At 26.8% G+C, this 23675-nt stretch overlaps 3 protein-coding genes across 4 annotated transcripts; 1 reads left to right on the top strand and 2 right to left on the bottom strand.

The window, feature by feature from the left end:
• The first annotated feature begins 4615 nt into the window (after nt 1–4615).
• LOC132917806 (BTB/POZ domain-containing adapter for CUL3-mediated RhoA degradation protein 3) lies at nt 4616–7609 on the top strand. 2 transcript variants are annotated; one of them, XM_060978731.1, is made up of 6 exons: nt 4616–4916; nt 5758–5910; nt 5983–6242; nt 6300–6352; nt 6409–6607; nt 6787–7609. In XM_060978731.1, the coding sequence occupies exons 2-6, from the start codon at nt 5763–5765 to the stop codon at nt 6976–6978; spliced, it is 852 nt and encodes a 283-aa protein (XP_060834714.1). In that variant the 5' UTR covers nt 4616–4916; nt 5758–5762; the 3' UTR covers nt 6979–7609. The 2 variants fall into 2 exon arrangements, with proteins under 2 accessions (XP_060834714.1, XP_060834713.1); XM_060978730.1 differs by having other exon boundaries at nt 4617–4916; nt 5709–5910.
• A 1636-nt stretch (nt 7610–9245) lies between these two features.
• Nucleotides 9246–11693, bottom strand: LOC132917003 (probable ATP-dependent RNA helicase DDX43). The gene is made up of 2 exons (XM_060977501.1): nt 10619–11693; nt 9246–10550 (listed from the first exon to the last, which is right to left on the bottom strand). Exons 1-2 carry the CDS (start codon nt 11498–11500, stop codon nt 9579–9581), a joined length of 1854 nt encoding a protein of 617 aa, XP_060833484.1. The 5' UTR covers nt 11501–11693; the 3' UTR covers nt 9246–9578.
• A 412-nt stretch (nt 11694–12105) lies between these two features.
• Nucleotides 12106–23671, bottom strand: LOC132924343 (ATP-binding cassette sub-family C member 10). Its single transcript, XM_060988625.1, has 21 exons — nt 23361–23671; nt 22629–23262; nt 21795–22314; nt 19404–19530; nt 19218–19311; nt 19044–19155; nt 18828–18953; nt 18620–18768; nt 18434–18553; nt 18093–18360; nt 17920–18013; nt 16947–17085; nt 15179–15619; nt 15004–15070; nt 14599–14777; nt 14182–14525; nt 13908–14077; nt 13508–13733; nt 13261–13452; nt 12778–13158; nt 12106–12696 (listed from the first exon to the last, which is right to left on the bottom strand). The coding sequence occupies exons 1-21, from the start codon at nt 23363–23365 to the stop codon at nt 12588–12590; spliced, it is 4497 nt and encodes a 1498-aa protein (XP_060844608.1). The 5' UTR covers nt 23366–23671; the 3' UTR covers nt 12106–12587.
• Between the last annotated feature and the right edge of the window lie 4 nt (nt 23672–23675).

The raw sequence follows: 23675 nt of genomic DNA, 5'->3' as shown, positions 1-23675 counted from the left end.
TCCAGTCCACGTTATTGTAGTTCACGTCGTAATCGCTCATCGTTCATCTTTAGTGTTTTTTTTTGCTATAAAAAATACAAAATGTTGATATACAAATTATAATTATAATAGAAATTGAAAAGTGAATATAATAAATGTAGGAATACTTTAGGAATTGATCTTTGTAGAAAACTAAACATTGATTTAGATAAATTTAATAATAAGAAAATGGTTGTACTTTACATTAAGACAGCTTTGATAATATCTTGCCATCTTGGTCTAATATTTTAAATCTATTATTATTATGTTATTTAATTTTTTTTAATCGTGTAGGTATCCTTGTTTTATCTATTATTAGTCTTTTTTATAACACTCTCTCCAAACACAATTATGATTATTGGAGAAGTATCATGTACACTTTTTAGTATATATTTTTTTTTATTATTGTTCATGATTTAATAATAAAATAAATATTATATATTATCTGTACTTTGGGTGCCACATAATAATAAATATACTTGCAATATAAATCATAGAAAACTAATATATTGAATATAAAAAAATTCCGTATACTATACAGATCGGTACGTGTAATCGTGTCGATCGTAATAACACACGATGGGTGCGGAAAAACTAAATAGCTATAAGCCTATAACATAATTAAAACAATCGACACGAATAACATAAGTAATTTAAATAAATAAATAATAATTACCGTAATCGCATCGGACACGATCGCGAATCCACGACAAGTTATTTCTATCACGAATAATATTATTAATTATATAATGTATAATTACGCGTTTATTATACGATTCATATGATTCATACGATACATACGATATTATATTATTATAGTATAATTTTTTTGTACCCATTTATAATATTTTATAACACAACTATATATTCCCCACATATTAATATAATTATTAAGTACCAGAACTGGTATAATATGCTCGCACATCATTATAATATATTGATATATATATATGTTACGGTAAAAGTACGAATACCGGTTAAACCTAGAATTATTTACCGGTAAATCCTAGGTTTCGCCGACTACTGATGGTAAATGTCCGAATTTCTTTACCAATTGATTTCGGTAAAACCTAGGATATACAACATCGTTTGGTCATACCCCGAATGATTTTTGTAGTTCGGACTTTTACAAACGAGATTTGGTAAATCTTAGGATAAACAATCAGTGTAAGTAAAAGTCCAAACATTTTTACCAAAGTTATTAATTATTATTATTATTTAAGTATATTATAGGTAGGTACTATATTAATGACTAATATATTAGTTAGTATATTATTTTATTATTATTATTATTATTATTATTAAGTACTAATGCAAAAATTGACAAATTAAATGTACTAAGTACATTTATTACTAGTATATTATTTTTATTATAATTAAATTAATTGTATTATTAAATTATTTATTAGTGCAGGTTTGGCTACTGTGACATCTCGAGTTGCATAATACATTTTTGGATCGGCATTTACATCTGTTTGTTACACATTTTTTCAAACAATCACACCTTTATATTATTTTTTGCTCCAACAACACCATTTAAAAGTTCATAAACCCGTATTTTAAGTGACATATTGAAAATCGTATACTTTTCGCGACAATTGTAAAACGAATACTGCATTACTGCACACAATATTATTTTTAATATGCCTATTCAATCTATAAATCAATCTATTTTATATATTATCAAACCTGTTCCGTATCATAAACTAAATTTTATTGTATGTGCAACACAGTATAAAGTAGGAACAACTTTTATCATATATATGTTACGGGCAAAGTATACAATTTGGGCGTTTTATACAATGCCCGGTCATTTTATACAATGCTCGGGCGTTGTATATAATGGCCTTCGTATATTGGGCAATGTATATAATATAATATTTAAAAGAAAAGTATTGCCAAAATATAACGAATACTATATATTTATACTATAATATTTTTTATTTATATTATTAGAAAATAAGATAATAAGATTATGGTGTTACGATTTACGATAAACATTATAATCATATTATATGTGCGACGTCCTCTTAATATGTGGATTGCCCCATTGTAAGAAAACTGATAAGAACAAATGAAAAAATACACTAACTAATCCAAATTTACAAATAATAATCATTGTTTAATCTGGCTTTGATATACAAAATCAGGACTAAGGAAGGTCGTCTTTCAACTTTATACAGTAGAAACCAATTTATGATTTGCAAAGAAAAATTATGCGACTATACACATCAAAATGACACCAAAGCAGTACTTGCGAAAATAAATGATGTAAAAATAAAAAATAAAATTTTATTTTCTAATAATATAAATAAAAAATATTATAGTATATAGTATATATAGTATTCATTATATTTTGGCAATACTTTTCTTTTAAATATTATATTATATACATTGCCCAATATACGAAGGCCATTATATACAACGCCCGAGCATTGTATAAAATGACCGGGCATTGTATAAAACGCCCAAATTATTTACTTTGCCCGTAACATATATACCTTTTGGCTAATTTATTGATTGTATTGTGAATTTGTGATTCTATTGATAGTGATTTGATTGTATGAGTACACGTGTCAAGGTCTTCCATTATCATGATGTATATGAAAGTCGAAATGAAAATTCCCAAAGTCCATACTTAAATAATAATAATTATGATAATCAAGATAAAAGCCGATCGCAGTTTAGTTGTCATAATATAAAACAATAATATAAATGTGTGTATCTAATATATTAGTCATTGATATAGTACCTACCTATAATATACTTAAATAATAATAATAATTAATAACTTTGGTAAAAATGTTTGGACTTTTACTAACACTGATTGTTTATCCTAAGATTTACCAAATCTCATTTGTAAAAGTCCGAACTACAAAAATCATTCGGGGTATGACCCTTAAATATTAATATTATTAATATTATGACCCTATATGATGTTGTATATCCTAGGTTTTACCGAAATCAATTGGTAAAGAAATTCGGACATTTACCATCAGTAGTCGGCGAAACCTAGGATTTACCGTTAAATAATTCTAGGTTTAACCGGTATTCGTACTTTTACCGTAACATATATATATTAAGTTCAACTTAGTAAATAACATTTTGAAAAATAGCTGTTATTAAATGTAATAATGGTGTATGGATACTCTCAATCTGTATCATGCAATTTATAACGCATGGCAAATGTGTTTCTTGCGAGTTGCGGTCGTATCGTATTTTGTATTTTTGTAACCACTGACGCCTAAACCCGAAGGCACGTAACAAATGAATAGCTATATATATAGTTTATTTATAAATTATTGTTGCTGCAATAATGGGTATTTTCTCTCTGGTATTTTGCTTTACGAGTTTACGACTTCTTGTAGGTAGTAAAAGTATTGACATTTGATAGTATTGTTAATACCTATAGTTTGATAATGATTATGATAATTTATTAGTTAGTAAAATAAAAATTTTTGAATTTCCAAATAAAATTCAATATTATTTATTTATTTACGTATAAATATAAATAATATATTTTTTCTGTATCCTAATTTATATATCATAAAATTTCGCCTATGGTCCTCCCCTAAATCTGACTCTGTTCAGCTATATCTTCGCCAAATACATTGTACCGCTTACTTATTCAGTCATAATGATCTCTAGACTGAGTATTCACACGATACTCATCAATGTTGTTTGATTAATTTTTTTTTTTAATTTTAGAACCTTTTACAATAAATGCTATTAAAACATCATTGTAAATTGTACACACAATTAATTTAAATGCACTTGCCCGATTGCTGTGAATTAGAAAACGATAGGTAATATAGTGTGGAGGAGATTGAGTATTAAATGATCCCATTTGTGAATTTTTCTTTTGTATTTTTTCTTTTAAAATACATTTTCTTGGAGATGAATTTAGTTTTTTATTTGATTATTTCTTTGGTTTTAATAATATGATATATCCGTTATTCCGGTGTATTAACTATTAAATTGCTTATGATATTTAAAGCGCCTTTTTTCTTTGGCATTAGAGGGATCATAAGTAATGTACGAATCATTAGTATTTTCTACGCGGATTAATTTGTTTTTAGCTTTCACAAAATCATCTGAAATTTAACCGCTAGATAAGTTATTAATTAATAACAATAAATTAATATTTTAACAACTATATACATACCAATATACCAAATAAATATGCTTAATATCATATATTTCCTAATATATATAATGTAATTAATGTTCAATTATGACATTTATATCATTAATTGTTCCTATGTTAGTCAATTAGATCACTAATGTTGAGATCAACGATCAACTACATCTTTAGGGGAAAATATAAATTTGGTGATCTTACCGTATAATATATAGATCTAGATGGCATAAGCCCTAAGGGGATTTAGTTGACAGGGGAACTAATTGACTCATCGAGTTACTTCTGTAAATCTAGCTTACCATTGGGAATATTCTAGATAACCATGGGGATCTAGTAGGACGGGGATCTGGGTGATACGTCACCGATTATTTTATTTATCTGTGTCCTGTGATATTAGGTTAAATCACAGAATAGATTACATTTTCTATGATGAACGATAGCATAGAGTAATATTAATAAGAATAAGAATAATTCTTAATACTCTAGGGACGATAGTCAATAATATTATCTAATGTTAAAAATCAAAAATTCAAATTCAAAAATTACCTAATAAGTTTACGGTAATCATTTATTGCTAATGTTATTCATTTAAATGTTTAACATTTCATTTCCTAGTTAATTTTTTTTTAAATTCACCAAACATTTTGCTTTAAAATTTATTATCTTTTTACCTATTTGTATTACCTTTTTAAAATATTAATATTAAATATAAATTATCAGTTATATCATAAGGTTGTGTATTCAAACACATCCTAATGTAAGTATTTTTTTACAATTTTGTTTCTATAGTAAAACGTTGATGATTAACATTTCTTAAATATCCAATTAATTTATATAAAAAATAATTGTATATTATTGGTGTACATCTGGTGATTATTAAATTGTTAAACACTTATTATTTCAAAAAGTGTCTTTTGTCTTTTTACGTTTCTTCATATTTTTTAATTTCATTAAGATTATATTTTTTCAAATTGATGTTCATTTCCTGGTATTTAATGTTCCTACGCTTCTAATTTTAATATAAACTACCCATTGAACTCCCAATAAAACTTATATTAAATATTATTTTATAAAAATTTTATGTTGGCCCAATTACCATATACTTTTTAGAAAAAAGGTTAATTGTGGCCCAATTCTTGGGGAACCATGAAAGTATATCTCTTAATATCTATGACCCATATGACTAATGGTCTTCTGAAACAAGAAGTATTATAAAAACCAAAAACCGTCCAAGTTTGAAAAGCTATAACTTGCTAAAAAATAATAATTTGAAAGTTAAAATTCATAAGAAAAAAATAGTCCTATTCATTTAATACATTTTGAATATAGGTTGTCATTTGAAAATCAAAAGTTGAGTGGTTTCACTATTAAATAAAAGGGTGAAAAAAATAAAAATTTCATACAGTTTGAGAAAAGCATGAAACAAAATATTTTGAAGAAAAAAAAAAATGAAAAATAGTTGACGAAATAATGAGTGTTTAATGATAAAAGAATCACTGTGTATAGTATATTTCATAGTTTAATACCTAATGGCTAATACTCTTAATAGATAAAAACTATACAGATTCTGCTGAATACAACAAATCTAACCATTTTAGTTAAAATGCAGCCTCAAGAAAGTCAACCCAAATATGCTAAATTAAATATAGGTGGTTCATTATTTTACACTACTATTGGTACATTGACCAAGCATGATACAATGCTTAAAGCTATGTTTAGTGGACGGATGAAAGTACTTACTGATACTGAAGGTATACCTCATAAGATATCTATGTAGTAAAACATGTATTAATAAAGTTATATTACATTAAAACAATTTTCAGGTTGGGTCCTAATTGATCGTTGTGGAAAGCACTTTAATTCTGTATTAAACTTTTTGCGTGATGAACATGTAGCTCTTCCAGATAAGACACATGAAATTGCTGAGTTATTAGCTGAAGCCAAATTCTATTTAATATCACCGCTTGTTGAATCTTGTCAACAAGCTTTACGCTCAAGACAATGTAAAATTGAACCTCAATGTCGTATACCTCTTACATCTTCTAGTGCAGACTTATGTCAAATTATTACGATGAGTACAAAAGTAAATAAATATCACCTTTAGAAAAATATTTTAAAATTTATTTGTCTTTTATTTTAGCCCACTGTTAAACTTCTTATAAATAGACACAATAACAAGTATTCATATACAAGGTAACAAAATATATAGTTTCATACGTGATACATTTTTAATTAACTTTTATTTTCAGTGCTTCTGATGATAATTTACTGAAAAATGTTGAATTATTTGATAAGCTTTCATTGCGTTTTGGTTCAAGATTTTTATTTATCAAAGATGTTAGTGGTTCAAGTGAAATATGTTGTTGGAGTTATTTTGGATTAGCAACTAAAGTTGCTGAAGTTTGTTGCACATCTATTGTTTATGCTACAGATAAAAAACATACAAAGGTATTGGATTTTTTTTTTTAATGTTAATAATTATAATGGTTATTGAAATACATTTATTTTTGATTTTTTATTTAATAAAATACCATGAACGTATTGAAAACTTTCTATTATTAATTACCTAAACAAGAAAACGGGGAAGATAAAATAATAGCAGTTTAAAGTTAAATTATTTTACTTAGGTTGATTTCCCAGAAGCAAGAATCTATGAAGAATGTCTTAATCTAATGCTTTATGAGAATCGTACTGAACCAGACCAAGAACTTATGCAAGCTACTTCTTGGCGTGGTGCTGTATCGGGTATGTCATCAGCTTATGGAAGTGATGATGAAGAAGAACGAACTCGTATAGTGCTTAGAAAAAGATTAGTTTAGTATTCCATAATCAGGTTTTTGAAAAAAAATAACGAGTAGTGGTGATCACTAATTAATATTCTTTGATTATATTTTCAATTACCCATAAATCTTGCTTCTTTTGAATCTACATTTGTTATTACTATTGTGAAAGTTAGGTTCTAAAGGACCTTCGGATCATACAGTTGTATTTATTGAAATAATTGTGATGACAAAGACATAAAAATAACAATTTTTATAATTTTATTTCAAAAAATTTTTATTTTTTATTTTATATATTTGTATTATATAATAGGAATAGTTCATAGATCATAATTATCTATTTTATCATTTATAATTAATTTTTAGTAGTAAATTACTACAAAATTTGATTTGAAACATTTTTGTGATTTAGTAAGTACTAAGTACTTCACTGACTAGCTAACCTATATATTTGTATAATAATAATTCTTATGAATGCAATTTTACAAATTTAAATAATGTTTCGTAATTCATCTTTATAAGATTAATTTAAATTGAGTTAAAATAACCATTTATTGTGCATTTTATAATATTTTGATTATACTTGGATTGGTATTTTACTTATATTGTTTTATAAAATAATTATAAATGTTAAAATTGAATAAGTAAATAAAATTATGTTTTATAAAAATTGTTTTGTTGATTACATGCGATAGTACTTAAAATTGTTATAAAAAATAAAATAAATATTTTTATTAGCAGCAATAAACTTTTCATTTGTACAATATATAAGATTCAGGGGTGTAATTAAGAAATGATAAGGGGGATAGATCCTCTCTAGAGCCTTATTTTATTAATATTTATAATCTAATAAATAATCCAATAATAATACTATAACTAATTATATTCTTAATAGTTTTAGGTTTTTTTTAAGTAATTTAAAGTACAGTTTCTACTCAAAAATATGTACCTCGCCTCCTTATTGCAAATTCCTCATTGTGCCAATGAAAATACTAATAGTAATAAGAAAAATAACTGATGACATAATATTAAATATTGATATAAGCATTGATAAGCTTGTAAGAAAATTATCAAGTTTAAGTAGTCACTAATGCAGCTGTATGTTGTAATTAGTAATAGTAAAATCAAGTTAATAATGCCTAAGGTTCAGTTTTTTATGGTTTTATATTTTGTATGAACTCTTACAAATTTGTAGTAGAAAAAAAATTGTATTCAACAATAATAACTTAAAATGCCGTTAATTTTAAATTTTGGACCAAGTTTTATCATTATAGATAAAATTGATAAATCCAAATCTTGATTTTGTATTACTATTTAAAAGTAAATATTGCTAGGAATTTTTCTAAATACTGTATTTCAGTATTTCATCCTAAGTTTAACCAAAAAAGTTATTTCAATACTAAATGATATAGGTGAAATATTAAGTTTTATCTGAATTGTGATCACACTGTATCATCAAAATGTAACCATAATATGTATCTTCATTTTTATGTTTAATTTATTTGCTTGGAATACTTCAAGACATAATTTAGTATTGGGATTTATACTACACAATTTTCGAAATAACTATATTATAAAAATATAATATAATATTGCGTTATAGAACTGTAAACCTACCAACTAACATGACATAGATATATTGCAAAAATTTGTTACATATAAAAAAAAATAATAAATATTTTTAGTAGAAATTAACATATAATACATTTTAAAAATAAAAACATAATTGTATCTATGAAATAAAACAACATGGTAAATAACAAACTTACACTTAATTTTGAATATCTTTAAGTAATGATAAGTATTATACTAATAGTAAAATTAAAGATAGTATTATAATAAATAAACATTGAAATTTAAAAATAATATAATTATCACTCATATATAAATAGTAGTCACTAGTCACTTAATCTATTATAAATTATCAATTTTTGATAAAATGTATCACAATTTTTATATATAAAAGGTACATATTAGTTAAGTTAAATAATAATTATTTATTGTTCTTTATATTTTATTAAATATAAGTACAAAAATGTTTATTAATTTTAAATTTCAAGATGTCATTATGTTTTTATAAATCACCCACCTTTGGTTAGGGTTTCTTTTATTTTTGTATTATTTGATTACATTCCAAAACACTATATCACAGTCTTCATCAATATTAAAATGATTGCCTAATTCATTGATGTATTTTTCAAATCATAAATTCTACTTATTGCACTTCATTCTTTATGCAAGGGTTTTTATTATTTTTTTAGCACATTTGATTATACCTAATCAATGATAAAACAAATCCATTGAAATAGTTCATAAATAATTTAATAACCCTTAAAAATATTCATAATCTATCATTTACTTTTAATTCTACCATGTAGAGAATTGCTTTTGTTTTCAGTATGACCCACTAAATATCTATTAGCAATCGATGGATCATAACACAGTACATGATAATACATTTAATTATTTTAATCAGATATAAATTATTAAACAATCTTATTTAATCACTTGTTAAGGAATCATATGATATACCATAAATAAAGTAAGTAATTCTAAATATTAAATATAAATAATATATAAGTAGAACTTGAACAATTTAAAATTTTAATAATAAATAATAAGGAATATTGAAAAACTTCTTAATAGTAATTTCTTCTATTTCCTGAAAATCCTCTTCCACCTCCTCTGCCACCCCTAAATGGCCTGTCACCTCCTTCAGCTCTATCCCGTTCTTTTTTAGCTTCATACCTTGTTGCCATATCTTGCAACTCTGGAGGTACATCTTGTCCAGATTTTTCCATCACTTCTACTAACTCTTTGGCTTTACCCCAGTCCCTTCTAGTCATTAAGGTAATAGCCAAACCAGTTTTGCCAGCTCGCCCTGTTCTCCCTACCCTATGCACATACTCTTCAATATCTTTAGTAAAATCATAATTTATTACCACTGTAATGTCATTAATATCAATACCACGAGAAGCTACATCTGTAGCTATTAAAATATTAACTTCACCATTACGTAAGCTTTCCAAAGCCATTTCACGATCACTTTGTTCACGACCACCATGAATAGATTCAACAATGAAGCCCTTCAAACATAAATCTGATGAAAGCTGATCCACAGTTACTTTTCTATTCACAAATATTATTATCTTATCATCTTCGCTACAATTTTTCAGAAAATCGTCTAGCCAAAGTTCTTTTTCTTCTTCTTCCATTATAAGAATATCTTGTTTTACAGTATTCACTGTTGTCAAGTCTAATGATCCAACCATGACTTGAATAGGATTGGTTGTATAGCTTTTAGCAAGACGTTTAACTCCGAGTGGCCAGGTTGCACTTGTCATAATGGTTTGTCTATCTGGTCTTACCCTCAGTAATGAAACACGTATTTGAGGTTCAAAACCCAAATCCAACATACGATCAGCTTCATCAAGTATCAGAAATGTCACATCTGATAAGTCAATAGCACCACTACCAACAAAATCATTAAGTCGACCAGGAGTAGCTATGACAATTTCCACTCCATTTCGAAGACATTCTTTTTGCTTTCCAGAACTCGCACCTCCATAAATACTCATAGCTTTAATGCCTTTATAACTATATTTTTTAACCTAAGTAAAACAACACAATAATAAATTATAAAATCAAACTTACATACACATATAAAATATACACATACTTCACTTTCAATTTGTAACACCAATTCTCTAGTTGGAGCTAATACTAGTATAGATGGTCCTTTTCGTTCACTACGAGGAGTCGGTTGAAAATCGATATGAATAAAAGCAGGAAGCAAAAAAGCCAACGTCTTACCTGTCCCAGTTTGAGCAATAGCTATCAAGTCGTGCCCACTCATGATGACAGGCCATGCTTGACACTGTACAGGGGACGGGGTTTCAAAATTTTGTTTTTGTATTTCATCTAATATTTCTGGATAATCTTCAAATGCGTGCGAAAATTTCAATACTGGTTTAGGAATTGGCTTTACATTATTTTCATCGATATATTTTATCATTATGTTGTTCTTAGACACTCTGAAATCTTCAACTTCCTGATCAGTCATCATGGTCACTTCAGGGTGTTCTTTATAGAAATCCTTAATAATTGGTGGCAAAGCCGCTAATCTTTTTTTAAGGTTTTCTGCTTCTTCTTTCATCAACTCATCCCAATTAAAAGTGGATTGAACTGGTTCATTCAATTTTATGTCTGATTCTTCTTTCAACTTTTCTCTTATTTTTTCTGGATCATTCGCGTCGACGATATCGTTTATAAGCTTTTGAGCATGTTCTTTAGCTTTTTGATTTCCCGAAATCTTCACAGTTTTCAACCCGTAGGTATCGCTATCCAAGACTGAAATAAACGCACCACTTTCCTTCCTCAAACCTTTAATTACAGCACCACCTTTGCCGATAACCAAACCCGCAAACTTGGAATCTATATCCATAAGCAAATCGTCTGGATTAATGGTTAACGGTTTCCTATATTGTTGATTAGGTCTGTACTGCTGTTGGGGTTGATATTGTATGTCAGAAGGTGAATCCCAGTCTTCCTCTTGATCCATTTTGAAAAAGGTTTACGGGAAAAAAGCACGTGGTAAAATATAGAACTAGTTGAACAATAAATTTAAACTCAAATATAACGAGTACGACTAACAGTAATGCGAATTGCACGATAAAAATTAAACAAATGAAACAACTTTTCGATTCATTTCAAGAATGTATTATTCGCATTAGAAATATCGGCTAACCGGCATGGCAATGGTAGCCAGGAGTGCACGTGTGTCATGGACAGTGCTAGCAACCCATTTATGAATTTCAGAAATCTTTGATTATGGCGCAATTCACGTCTATTCAAAAAATATAGGATTAATTAGAGCAAATAGTGTATAGGTTAATACAAAATATCAGTGGTGTATTTATGGTGGACGGGGACGGCCGAGAATAATTTTTCAAATGATAACCACCGTCCCTTATGAACAATAAATTATTTAGCATATAATTTTTCTGAGAATGTTGATTATCAAAATCAAAATTTGAGTAGTTTTTAAATTATTTAACTTTATATACTAAGAATAATAGAAGATATGTGGAGCTATGGTAATTTGACTGTTAATTGGTTAATTTATTAACTTATGTCTTATTACTAATATATAATAAATAAATCATATTAGTATAGTTTCACAATTTATTCATAATTTTTTGGTATACAATTAGTTAAGATAAAAAAAAGGTTTCATATTTAAAAGTTAATGTATTTTTGTAACAATAATCATTTTTAAACCTATAGGTAACATATAATAACATTTTACATTTATCTACAACAACAATTTGATACATTTAATTTTGTCAAATGATATTTGATTAGTCAATAAACAAATATAATATATATAAATATATCGATATTATTTGTTTTATATATTAATACAGCGTGCTCAAACTAAAAATATTAAACACATTTAAAAATTCACTAATATTTTTGTCTTAATAAGATAATTAAATGAATAGTAAATATGTTAATAATATAAATCATAACAAATATACAGAGTAAATAATTAATTTTATAAAATATAGTCAAATATATAATAAAAATACTTAAATTATTTATTTCAATTCGCACCATTAAAATTGTGAAACTGAGATCACAAGTTTTTATCTGAATTCTTGTTGAACCAAATTATAAAAATAAGAATTTTTATTTTCTAACAGAACATTCGGAGACTCAAATTCTACTACTTTCCCATTGTCCATCACTAATATTCTACAAAAAATATAATATATAAAAATTATGGAATAGCTCTCAATTAATAAATTTGTTTTTTGTTTAATAAATTATATATACCGATCACTATCCATCACAGTTCGAATTCTATGAGCAATAGTAATAACAGTACTATGCTTGAATGCAGTTCTTATTGTTTCTTGTATTTTGCGATCAGTCGTTTCATCTACGTTTGCAGTAGCTTCATCTACACATACTACTTTAGAATTCTTTAGTATTGCTCTTACTAAGCACAACAATTGTTTTTCACCCACAGATAAGTTAACACTTTCTCCGATATAACATCCCAAACCACCTATACGTTTAACAGTTGCTGCTAAATGACAGCGTTGCAATGCAGACCATATATTTGAATCCATATACTCTTTGAATGGATCAATGTTTTCACGTATGGTACCATCAAATAAAAATGGATCTTGAGGTATTACACATAAACGATTTCTGAAAAACGAACAGAGCACATTGTACTACTAGATATTTTGAGGTATTATAATATGTTTAAATTAAACTAAATATCATTATTAAATATTTAGATAGATTTACCTTATTTGTCGTGAAGACATTTTAGAAAGATTCACAGCATCTATAAAAATAGCACCATTGCTAATATCACACATTTTATACAAAGCCGCTAATAATGAACTTTTTCCAGCTCCTGTACGGCCAATAACACCAATCTTTTCTGAGGAAGTTGTTTCAAATGAAACTCCATTCAAAGACATAGGACCATCATGTCTAAAAATTAAAATATATTAGATATTCCAAGGCACTTTAAATTTTAATAATTTACCTATATTTTAGAAAAACATTAGAAAATTGTATAATTCCGTTTGTTGGCCATGCAAATGGAGGTGAAACCGAATCTTCAACATCAGTCTCGTTCTCTAAGTTTTCAACATAACCAAGAACACGTTCTAAACTAATCATATCACATTCTGTTGCTGCAATGGCATTCACTAATCCTCCAAGCATATTTGTCAATGTCAATGCATAGGTTAATGACAACCCAAGATATCCTATAAATACAAATTTCAAGTTATAATATTATAAAACAGTATCAAATGAATAATAATTTTGCATAATACTCTAAAATTTATTTGTTTTTCAACACATTATTTAATTATTAAATTTTTGATTCAGATAAATATTTCCATTTAATCAACCCATAAAATGTATAAATGAATACAAACCTGCATTGGTAAGATTCCATTGGTGAATAAATACAGAAATGAAACTAATAAAAAATAACATAGTTAGTCCAATGATTCTTAATCTGAAATTAAACCATAAAAATGCTAATTGGGAAGAGAATTCTGCTTTTAGATAATTTTCAAGTTTGTCTTCATTTTCACGTTCAAATCTAAACATATCAAAAAAAAAAAAAAAAAAAATTACCAAATAAAAATTAAGCAAATGTTTTACATTTTATTGTTATAAAATAATTTTAGTATGGTCAATATTAACCTGGATACAGCTCTAAAAGCGCGTATTGTTGATAACCCTTGTAACGATTCATTTATATGGTTATAAAGTGGCGATAGTGCTACAGCTGATATACGCCTAAGTTCACGAGATGAATTTCTGTATCGTATTTGCAATTTATAATATACAGGAGTTAGTACCACAGCAATAATTAAAGCCCAAGGTATACCATATATAATGGAACATAGAGTACCAATTACGTGAAAAAATTGGGCTATAAAAATATTTAAAATAAATGGTAATGAATCATCAATAATATTTGTGTCTGATGAAAATCGATTTAATATTCTGCCAAGAGGATTTATATCAAAAAATGTAGTTTTTACCTATATAAAAATAAAAATGTATTATAAATACATATATAATAAAAAATATAAATTGAACATTAAAAATACACACGCTCATAATAGATGTTAATAAACAGTCGTGAATTTTTTTACAAGCCTTAATTCCACCATAGGCAAATATAAAGGCTCTAAAAAATGTAGCGAACGAGTTTATCATACCAATTAATGTATAAGTATATAAATATTTATTGTTTTCATTTTGTAAATCTTTAAAATCTTCAATAGCATTATCTGAAACAAAATAAAAGAAAACAATTAATGATATATTTTTCATTAGTTTGATTCAATCAAGAGGATGCTCACTGAAATATGTTTTCATGGAATTTTTAAAATAACTTTAAAAAAGTTATTCAATTTCTAATATAATACATTTTTATACTTAAATATAAAGCTCTTAAAATAAACAATCAAAAATTAAAATAATATTTTTAAACATAAATTGTATATTTTTACTGACCGTCGTGTTTATTTTTGATTTCATTTACCCAGTGAGATAACCATAAATCTGATATATTTCGTGTACCCTAAAGTATATTAAACAAAGGATTTAGATATAATATAAATTACATGTAACCATTTATTACGCAGTGCTCTATTGAACAAAATATGACATGAATACAATTTGTACGCACCTGCATAATAACTATAGCAATAAATAGCAGATATACAATTAAATTTCCAACAGATTTCCAATATTGTTTATAAACAGATAAATTAATCACTCCTTCTTCTTGGTCTTCTCTGTCATTCAAATCATTTATAATTTCTGATTCTTTAATTGGAGTCCAATCATCCATAGTCAAGTATGAGTTACTATTTGCTTCATCAAACTTGACATCCACAGCTTTCACATCATAATCATTTAACACTTCAAAAGGCCGACCTTGATTTACAATTGTACCGTTATTCATTATTAATACCCAATCAGCTGAGAGTAAAAATTGACTATTATGGGTACAAATAATACGTGTTTTATCTTTAAGTAAGCCATTAATACAATGAGTATATAGATGTTGAGCAACATTAACATCTACTGAAGCAAAAATGTCATCCATTAAATACATAAATTTGTTCTGAAAAAAAAAATCAGTACAATATATTATAATAATTTTAAAAGTAATATTTAATTTAAAAAAATATTAATAAATATATTTAAAACTATCAAAATATGATGGAAATTGATTCAAATGGAAAAATCTGTATTTTACAATATTTACCTCAATTTGAGAACTGGTGTACTAAATCTTATAAAAATATATTATACAGTATATAACAAAATTAAATTAATAATAAACTAACTTAGCAATTATCATAGTTGAAACTAAAAATTTGTAAAAGGCTAAACCAAAATATGTTAAAATTGCTCTCTACCCTCGTAAAAAAAATTATTGGTAATTCAAATTTAATTATTTTTTAATGTTATAGAAGAACTTACCAATATTTATACAATTAATACTCAGGGTTATGTTTTTTGTATTAGTATTTAATATACTTAGATATTAGTAAATTATTTTTATATCATAGTCATCTCTCTCTCTCTCTCTCTCTCTAACTGGTTTTAACTCTCTCTAAACTTTGATTTCAGCCTTTAAGATCCTACCGCTAAATACAAATCTTACCATTTGATTCTGTCCTCTGTAGCTCCCCTTTATATTTAGTCATATCATTTTTATATCCTTACACCAGGCATGGCCATCTACATCGGTCTTCTTTAATTAAATCAGGTCTTTGAAATTGCATTTGGTGTTAATAATTGTATAATTTTCTCCAATCATTGGTTTCACTATCAAAAATTGGTTTATATATTTTTCTTAACACATTCCTCTCAAATATGTTCTTTGGCTTTTATATGTGCCCATATTTCAGAACCATTTAGGACAATAAATCGTAATAATGTCATGTATATCTTTATTTTTAAATTTTTTAATTGGGTCCTAGATTTCTGAACTTTTTCATTAGTCATACTATTACAATATATTCAAGTTTACATTGAATTCCTAAAAAATATACTAATAATTATTAAATGCAACAGCCTATTTTCAGTTTGGATACCATTGTCACCGCAACAAAAATATGACCTGTTGATTTATTTATTTAAATATATACACAGCCACGTAGGTATATTTGAGGAAAACATATTGTACAAATTTCAAATTGAAAATATAAAGTTATATTCTATAATTTATTGGTAATGCATTATTTAATTTGTTTAAAAATTATTATGAAAATTATGTTAATACAAGAAAAATATTTAATTGAATAATATTCCTAGCTTTTTATTTTATGATTTTCTAACAATAATAATATGTTTCATTATTTACAAAAATAAAAATTCTGAAAGTTATTTAAAGTTTTTTTTTTTATTTTATATTAATGAGTTCTTAGTAAAATTAATATTACCTGGTACACAGCACGGGCAAGAGCTAAACGAGCTTTTTGACCACCACTAAGAGTTACTCCAGCTTCACCAATAAGAGTTAAATCTCCTCTAGGAAATTCTTGTAAATCCTTAACTAAGCCACAACTTTTGATAACTGTTCTACAAATAAAATAAAATATTGTTATTATGAATAATATATTAATACACAATTAGTGTTTAAACTTGTGTGACACATAATAATATTAGAATTAGGTTCTGAAAATAAAATTTCTATATTCATTATTTGTGATAGAAAATTAAGTATCAGTAGATAAATTGATTTCATGTCTATTCTTTATCTGATTTGAGAGTAATTTCAGGCTGCAATCTTTTGCGTATAAATGAAGTGTGGCTAACTCTCATCTAACAACAAACTTAGGAGTTTCACTCTATTATTTAACTCCTTAGCTAGCATTTTTTCCAAGTTGTAAACTAAAACCAATCTTCAAAAATAGAAATTAATGAAAAATATTTTATCAAAAAGTGTGATCTAACCAAACCAGACAAAAATCGGCTACCGCCTGAAGTTACACCTTTATGAAACAGAGAGTATTATACTGAGTGATTAATTTATCCAACAACACTCATTATTTCAAAATCTATTGACAATTAAAAAAAAATTATTTTACTTAATTTACAATTGAAATAAAACATTTAAAAAATATATATTTATATTTATTTATATTATATATATATATTTTTTAAATGTTTTATCATACTTTTTTAAGTTTTTAGTTTTTTGGATAACAGTTTTTTTTAAATTAAAAAAGTGTGTAAGATATAGACAACACGTCAACACATATAACTATAGCGTCCTTTTAAAAAGTATAAATAAAAATGATTTTGTAATTGTGTACCAAATACTATCAGTGTCGATTTTTTTTTTTTTTTAATTCAACTAATTTTATAAGACATCAGTGAAAGTGTATTTTTTTATCAGAAGTTAAAAGTTACTTGTATTTTTCTAAACTGAAATTTTGACCAAATAATATATTATCTTTTATTGTTCCTTTTTGAATCCATGGTGACTGTGCAACAAATGCAAATCCTAAAAAAAAATTATACACATATATTCTGGTATATAAAAGAAATTAAAAACATAATACAATATAACCTTTTGCCTTTACCATCTCTCATATTTGAAGATGCAATCATTCCTTCTTCTTTGTTAATCTCGGCTAAAATGCCAGCCAATAGAGTAGATTTGCCACTACCTACAGGTCCAATAATACCAACAAAAGATCCTTTGGCAACAGAAAAATTTATGTTTTTAAGTTGGAATGATCTAAGGCCCCAATTAAAAGTACAATTTGTCAATGACACAGCATTATCAAATGTTTTTCCATACTGAACAGGCATTAAACTATAATAAGACTGTGATTGTAAATCATCTACCTGAAAACCATAATTATCAAAAGTATAAATACAATTTATAATCTTCAATATAAAAATATAATTAATTAATTACTTCAATTAAACGTTGAATTCTTTTAACAGACACCCAGGCTTCAGTGACACCATTCAGTATCCAAGGAAAAGCATTTAATGGTGTTATTAACATATGAAGTAGAGCCATACTGGTAAATACCTGAACAAATTTTAAAATGGCATTTTCAATATAATAATCTTAAATGTTAAATTAATAGACACTTACTTTTGATGCTGTTAATTGACCGCCAAGAAAAATATAAGTTGAAAAAGTCAACATTGATATTGTTACGGGGGTTGTGGCCCAAAAATACACACATAAAGCGTCCAAATATTTCCTTTTTTTCAGATTAACAACTTCAAGTTTTCGGTAATCTAAGAGTAATACATTTTTAGTAGAATATAGTAAAATAGTAAAATATAGAATAACATACCGCTAACTTTATCAATAAAATATTTTTCCCAAACATGAAATTTAATTACTCGAATACCTTTTATAATTTCAGACATTAATTTAACGCGTTTATCTTTTTCTTGCATCAATTTTTCAGTTAGTTTACCTATAAAAAAATAATCAAATAACTATTATCTTTTAACTATAATAATATATTAATATGCATTAAACTTAAATACACAAACGACAAACATACCAATATTTGAAGTAATAATCTTGTTTACAGGTATAAGTAAAACAGACACAAACACTCCTGACAAGAAAGCAATTCCCAATTGTTGATAAAGTAAGTATAAAACAACAATCAACTAAAACATGAATACAAAATAAGCAAATTGAGTTAAAGTTTATTAATATTTCATAATTTTACTTGAAAAGGTACACTCCACATTGAATGGAAACTATTGCAAGCATTCACTAAGTTACTAGTATCAGTACTTATAAAATTAACTATTTCTCCAATACTAAAAAAAAAAAAAAATAATAAAAAATATATGTAATGATTATACAAAGATTAAATAAATAATAAAAAAAAAATTGACACAATTTTAATTACCTATAGTTATTTAGCATTACAGTATTTAATTCTAATGTCTTTTTATAAATCATTGTCACTAAGGTACCTCTGATTTTTATTCCTATCATGTGTATTTGGTATTCAAAATGTGCACTAAATAATGTACCTAAAAATATAAAATATTAGGAGCAATAGATAACACCTAGAGAGAAGTTTTCCTTGATATTTTTATAAATAAATATCAGCCTGTAGGAAAAAGTCAGGAGAAATGTATTAAGTTTTTATAAATATATAGTATATTGCTCAACACTCGTTTAAGGGGGCTTAGCCATTAGTATTACAGTTATTAAATACTTTTCAAAATTAATAATACATTTTTTGCTATTAAAATTACTACTCCATTAGAAAGTACTAAGCCACTCAAATTATTCTCACCTCAAATTCTAATTCAATCGGTAGCATGGACCACAATTAAGCCCATTAAATCCAACAACTCCAACAAAGTAACTAACTTTAATTTCAACTACCCTCTAGTCACAGAAGAAATTCGTAGCCTAATTGTTGAAAAACAAAGGGCAAGAGCTAGATACTACCTTTCTCATCGTCCTTCGCATAAATCAACTTATAACAAACTTGCAAATTTCTTTAAAAAAATCCTTGCGAAACATAAAGTCATTGCTTTTGAATATTGCAAAACCTATCTGTTACTGATGGTTCTCTTTGGAGAGAAACTAAACAGCTTCTAAAATATAAAACTCCTTCATCTCCTCTTAAAAAAGCAGACAATACATTAGCTATCGGTGACTTAGAAAAAGCTGAAGTGTTTCAAACACACTTATCAAATATTTTCAACCTCATTCCGATATTCTGCAACACATAGATAATGTTAAAAAATATTTGGACTCTCCGCTACCTAATGGACCTCCTGTAAAATATACTACTCTAAACGAGGTCAAAAATATAATTCTTAAACATTAAAATAAAAAAATCTCCCAATTTTGACCTAATAACAGCTGAGGTTGCAAAATGTCTACCTAAAAAAGCAATAATTCCATTAACATATATATTCAATGCTATTTTTTGCCTATCCCATTTCCTTCTAATGTGGATATTCTCACACATTGTTATGTTTGCAAAACCAAACAAACCTCCAGACTCTAAAGAATCATATAGACCATAAAAAATTCTCAAAAATTTGTGAAAGACTTATCCTTCAACGACTATCCCCTCACGTTATATCATATAATATTCTCAATTTGGTTTTCGTTATAAACACAACACGATTCATCAAGTGCACTGTTTGGTTTATACCATATCAACCTCTCTCGAATGCAAACAATACTGTTCCTGTGTCTTTCTGGATATTCCTCAGGCTAAGTCCTATCTAACCGATCGATATTTCCAAATTTGTATCGGCTCTTATAACTCACAAATGGCTATAATAAATGCAGGCGTACCCCAAGGTGTTAATCTATCCCTTTTATTATTCAACATCTATGCCTCAAATCAACCCGTTTTTGAAAACACCCTTATTGCTAACTACATCGACGACAAAGTTATAATTTAAATCCATGAAAATCCCCTAATAGCTTCTGGTAATCTGCAAACCCACCTAAATCTTATCTCATCATGGTACACAAAATAGAGAATTAAATTGAACCACTGCAAGTCAATTCATACCACCTTTACTTTAAAACACGGACTCTGCTCACCAGTTTCAGTGGATAACATTGCTATACCTTCTTCCAATACAGTGTAATATTTAGGCCTCACCCTAGACAATCGATTAACCTGGAACCCACACATCAGATCCAAAAGACTAAATTTAAACTCTCATTCTCTTATGCTCAAAACTATGTTAGTAATAAACAAATGCATAAATTTGAAAAATAAACTACTGATCTACAAAACATTTTTAAAACCTATCTGGACTTACGGTTTTCAATTATGGGGTGCGAAAAAAAAATTGAATCTCAACAAAATACAAAACTTATCAAAATATCACTCTACGTCAACTTACTAATGCTTTGCTATACAATTTCTAATCTAACACTCCACAATGATTTACATGTTAAAATGATCAAAAGAATCTATAATATTTTATAAGCGATTTTTCTCTCACTTAGCAAACATAATAACCCACTAATCAGTAACTTAAATACCTTAACGCTTCCCAATAATCTTCACCGTCGACTGAAAAGGAGATAGAGAGGTTCAGTTACATTAAACTCACTCTAAATTGTCTCTCTCCTTGTTTCCCCTTTCTCTTAATATCTTTTTACATCTTTCTACAATCATCTCTCAAGTAAGGAGTCATTAGTGGGTGACTTCTTAATCACGCATACCATGTTTTTTTTCTTTCTTCTCTGTTCACACATACTTATTATGCTAAGTAGTATAGAAATGAAATAATTTAATGTTAGATCTTACTTATAAGTGACATTAAAACGAGCCCCGCCATGTATAAATATCCATGACTTATTGGCTCTTCATGATGTGATACAAATGTAATTAGTTTGCTTAAAAAAATAGGTGCTGCAAATCCGAAAATGTCTGCAAATAATTTAAGTAATCCAATCCCATAAAATTGTTTTCCATGACATTTATGTAGAGCTTGTAACAATGATATTTTTGGTACTCTAGATTGGTGATCAGCTGGCAAATGAATAGGTGATGCAGCTGTCACAGAGGGCTGATGTCTAAATATTTCTTCCATTTTAGCTGATACATACACTGGGGTCAGCCATTCAGGTAAATCAAACAAATCATTTGTATGATGTAATCTTTTTTTGTCTCCTTTAGTAATTAAACTGCCAACCCAACCAAATGTGAGCCAAGACATAAAACCATAATGTTCATTGTCACATGCCATACCCAAATAGTATGGATCAAATTCATCATTAAAACGACTATATGATGATGTCATTAAAGAACGTCTCTCAAGTGATTGCTAAAAGTATAAACATTAATAATATATATATTAATCTAATTAAATTATTTACTTTTGAAAATATACCTGGATATTTTAATAAACATAGATTATCATTGCATAATTTAGATTACTTGAACTGTACATTAAAAATTAATATTATTCTTAGAAGTTTTTAAAATAATTAAATTTTAAAAATAAGATCCACAAACATATTATTTTTAATTTTTTTTTCTTTAATATATTGAAACATTTATCAGGAATAATTAAAAATAATAATAAACATATAATATGATGATATATTAATAAAATAAAATTGATCATAAAGGATTTACCTGGGCAAGAAAACGAAGTCTGTCTACATGTCTTATTCTTACAACGTCTTCTTTGAAGAACATGGTAATGAAATAAAATGCCTGAAGCATCCAATTGAATAATGTAAACCATAATCTAACTTGTAAAATAGTTACATAAGTACTTTCAATAAATACTATGAAAGTGCTACGTAAGGATATTATTGACGATAAAAAACATAAAACCCAAGCGATTATTACAACTTTTGAACCTCGTAAGCTCGTTCCTAAATGATGGCGGATACATACAATGTATAATGTATGTATCAACCATGTAAAACATTGGATTATTAGAACTAAACTTTCAATTGGATATAGTTGGCTTTCAGTGAATTCGTATACTTCCCAAATTAGTTGAAATGCTGGTAAGATTGACAGCATACTAGCAATAATTATACGGCAACGAAGAACATTAGTTTCACGTCTGGTGCGTATTATCCAATCAGACAGATGACAACAGTAATATGTTGATGTCAACATAAATATAAATAGAATAGGCAGGCGAATGACTGCCATTTCTGCACAAATACTTAACACATACCCTGGACGAAATAATGGAACAAAATCATTGGGACCACATAGTTCAGTCCAGTTCCAAGTAACTTTCATATTTAAACTAAAAAAAATTAAAAATATTTCATTTTAATACTTTATACTTGATGTATATACAGCAAATATTATAGTTGAATTATTTAATCAATTCTTAAAACATACTCCATAATTTAGAACAGCTAATATTATCAAATAATCATTATTCAGACGTCAATAGTATAATACGTGTTTGATAGTTAACATATTAACAGGAAACCCTTTACGTAAAATAGTAAAATACTACTACTTTTTTTAGAGAGCACTAGGGCAGACTTCATATAGCTTGGAACAACTATTTAGTAATAACTATTTACACAGCATTGTGCGAAAGTGCGAAGTAAAAACACAAAACCATAATAGGTGCAACAGTTTAAAATACAAATTGAAAATTAAAAATTAAAATCAGCAACACAGTACACTATCAAAAAAATGATAAGG

This window comes from Rhopalosiphum padi, chromosome 1 (assembly GCF_020882245.1).
Source record: "Rhopalosiphum padi isolate XX-2018 chromosome 1, ASM2088224v1, whole genome shotgun sequence".
Lineage (NCBI taxonomy): Eukaryota > Metazoa > Arthropoda > Insecta > Hemiptera > Aphididae > Rhopalosiphum > Rhopalosiphum padi.
The sequence above is the reverse complement of the archived record's forward strand: the minus strand, read 5'-3'. Positions and strand labels throughout refer to the sequence as shown.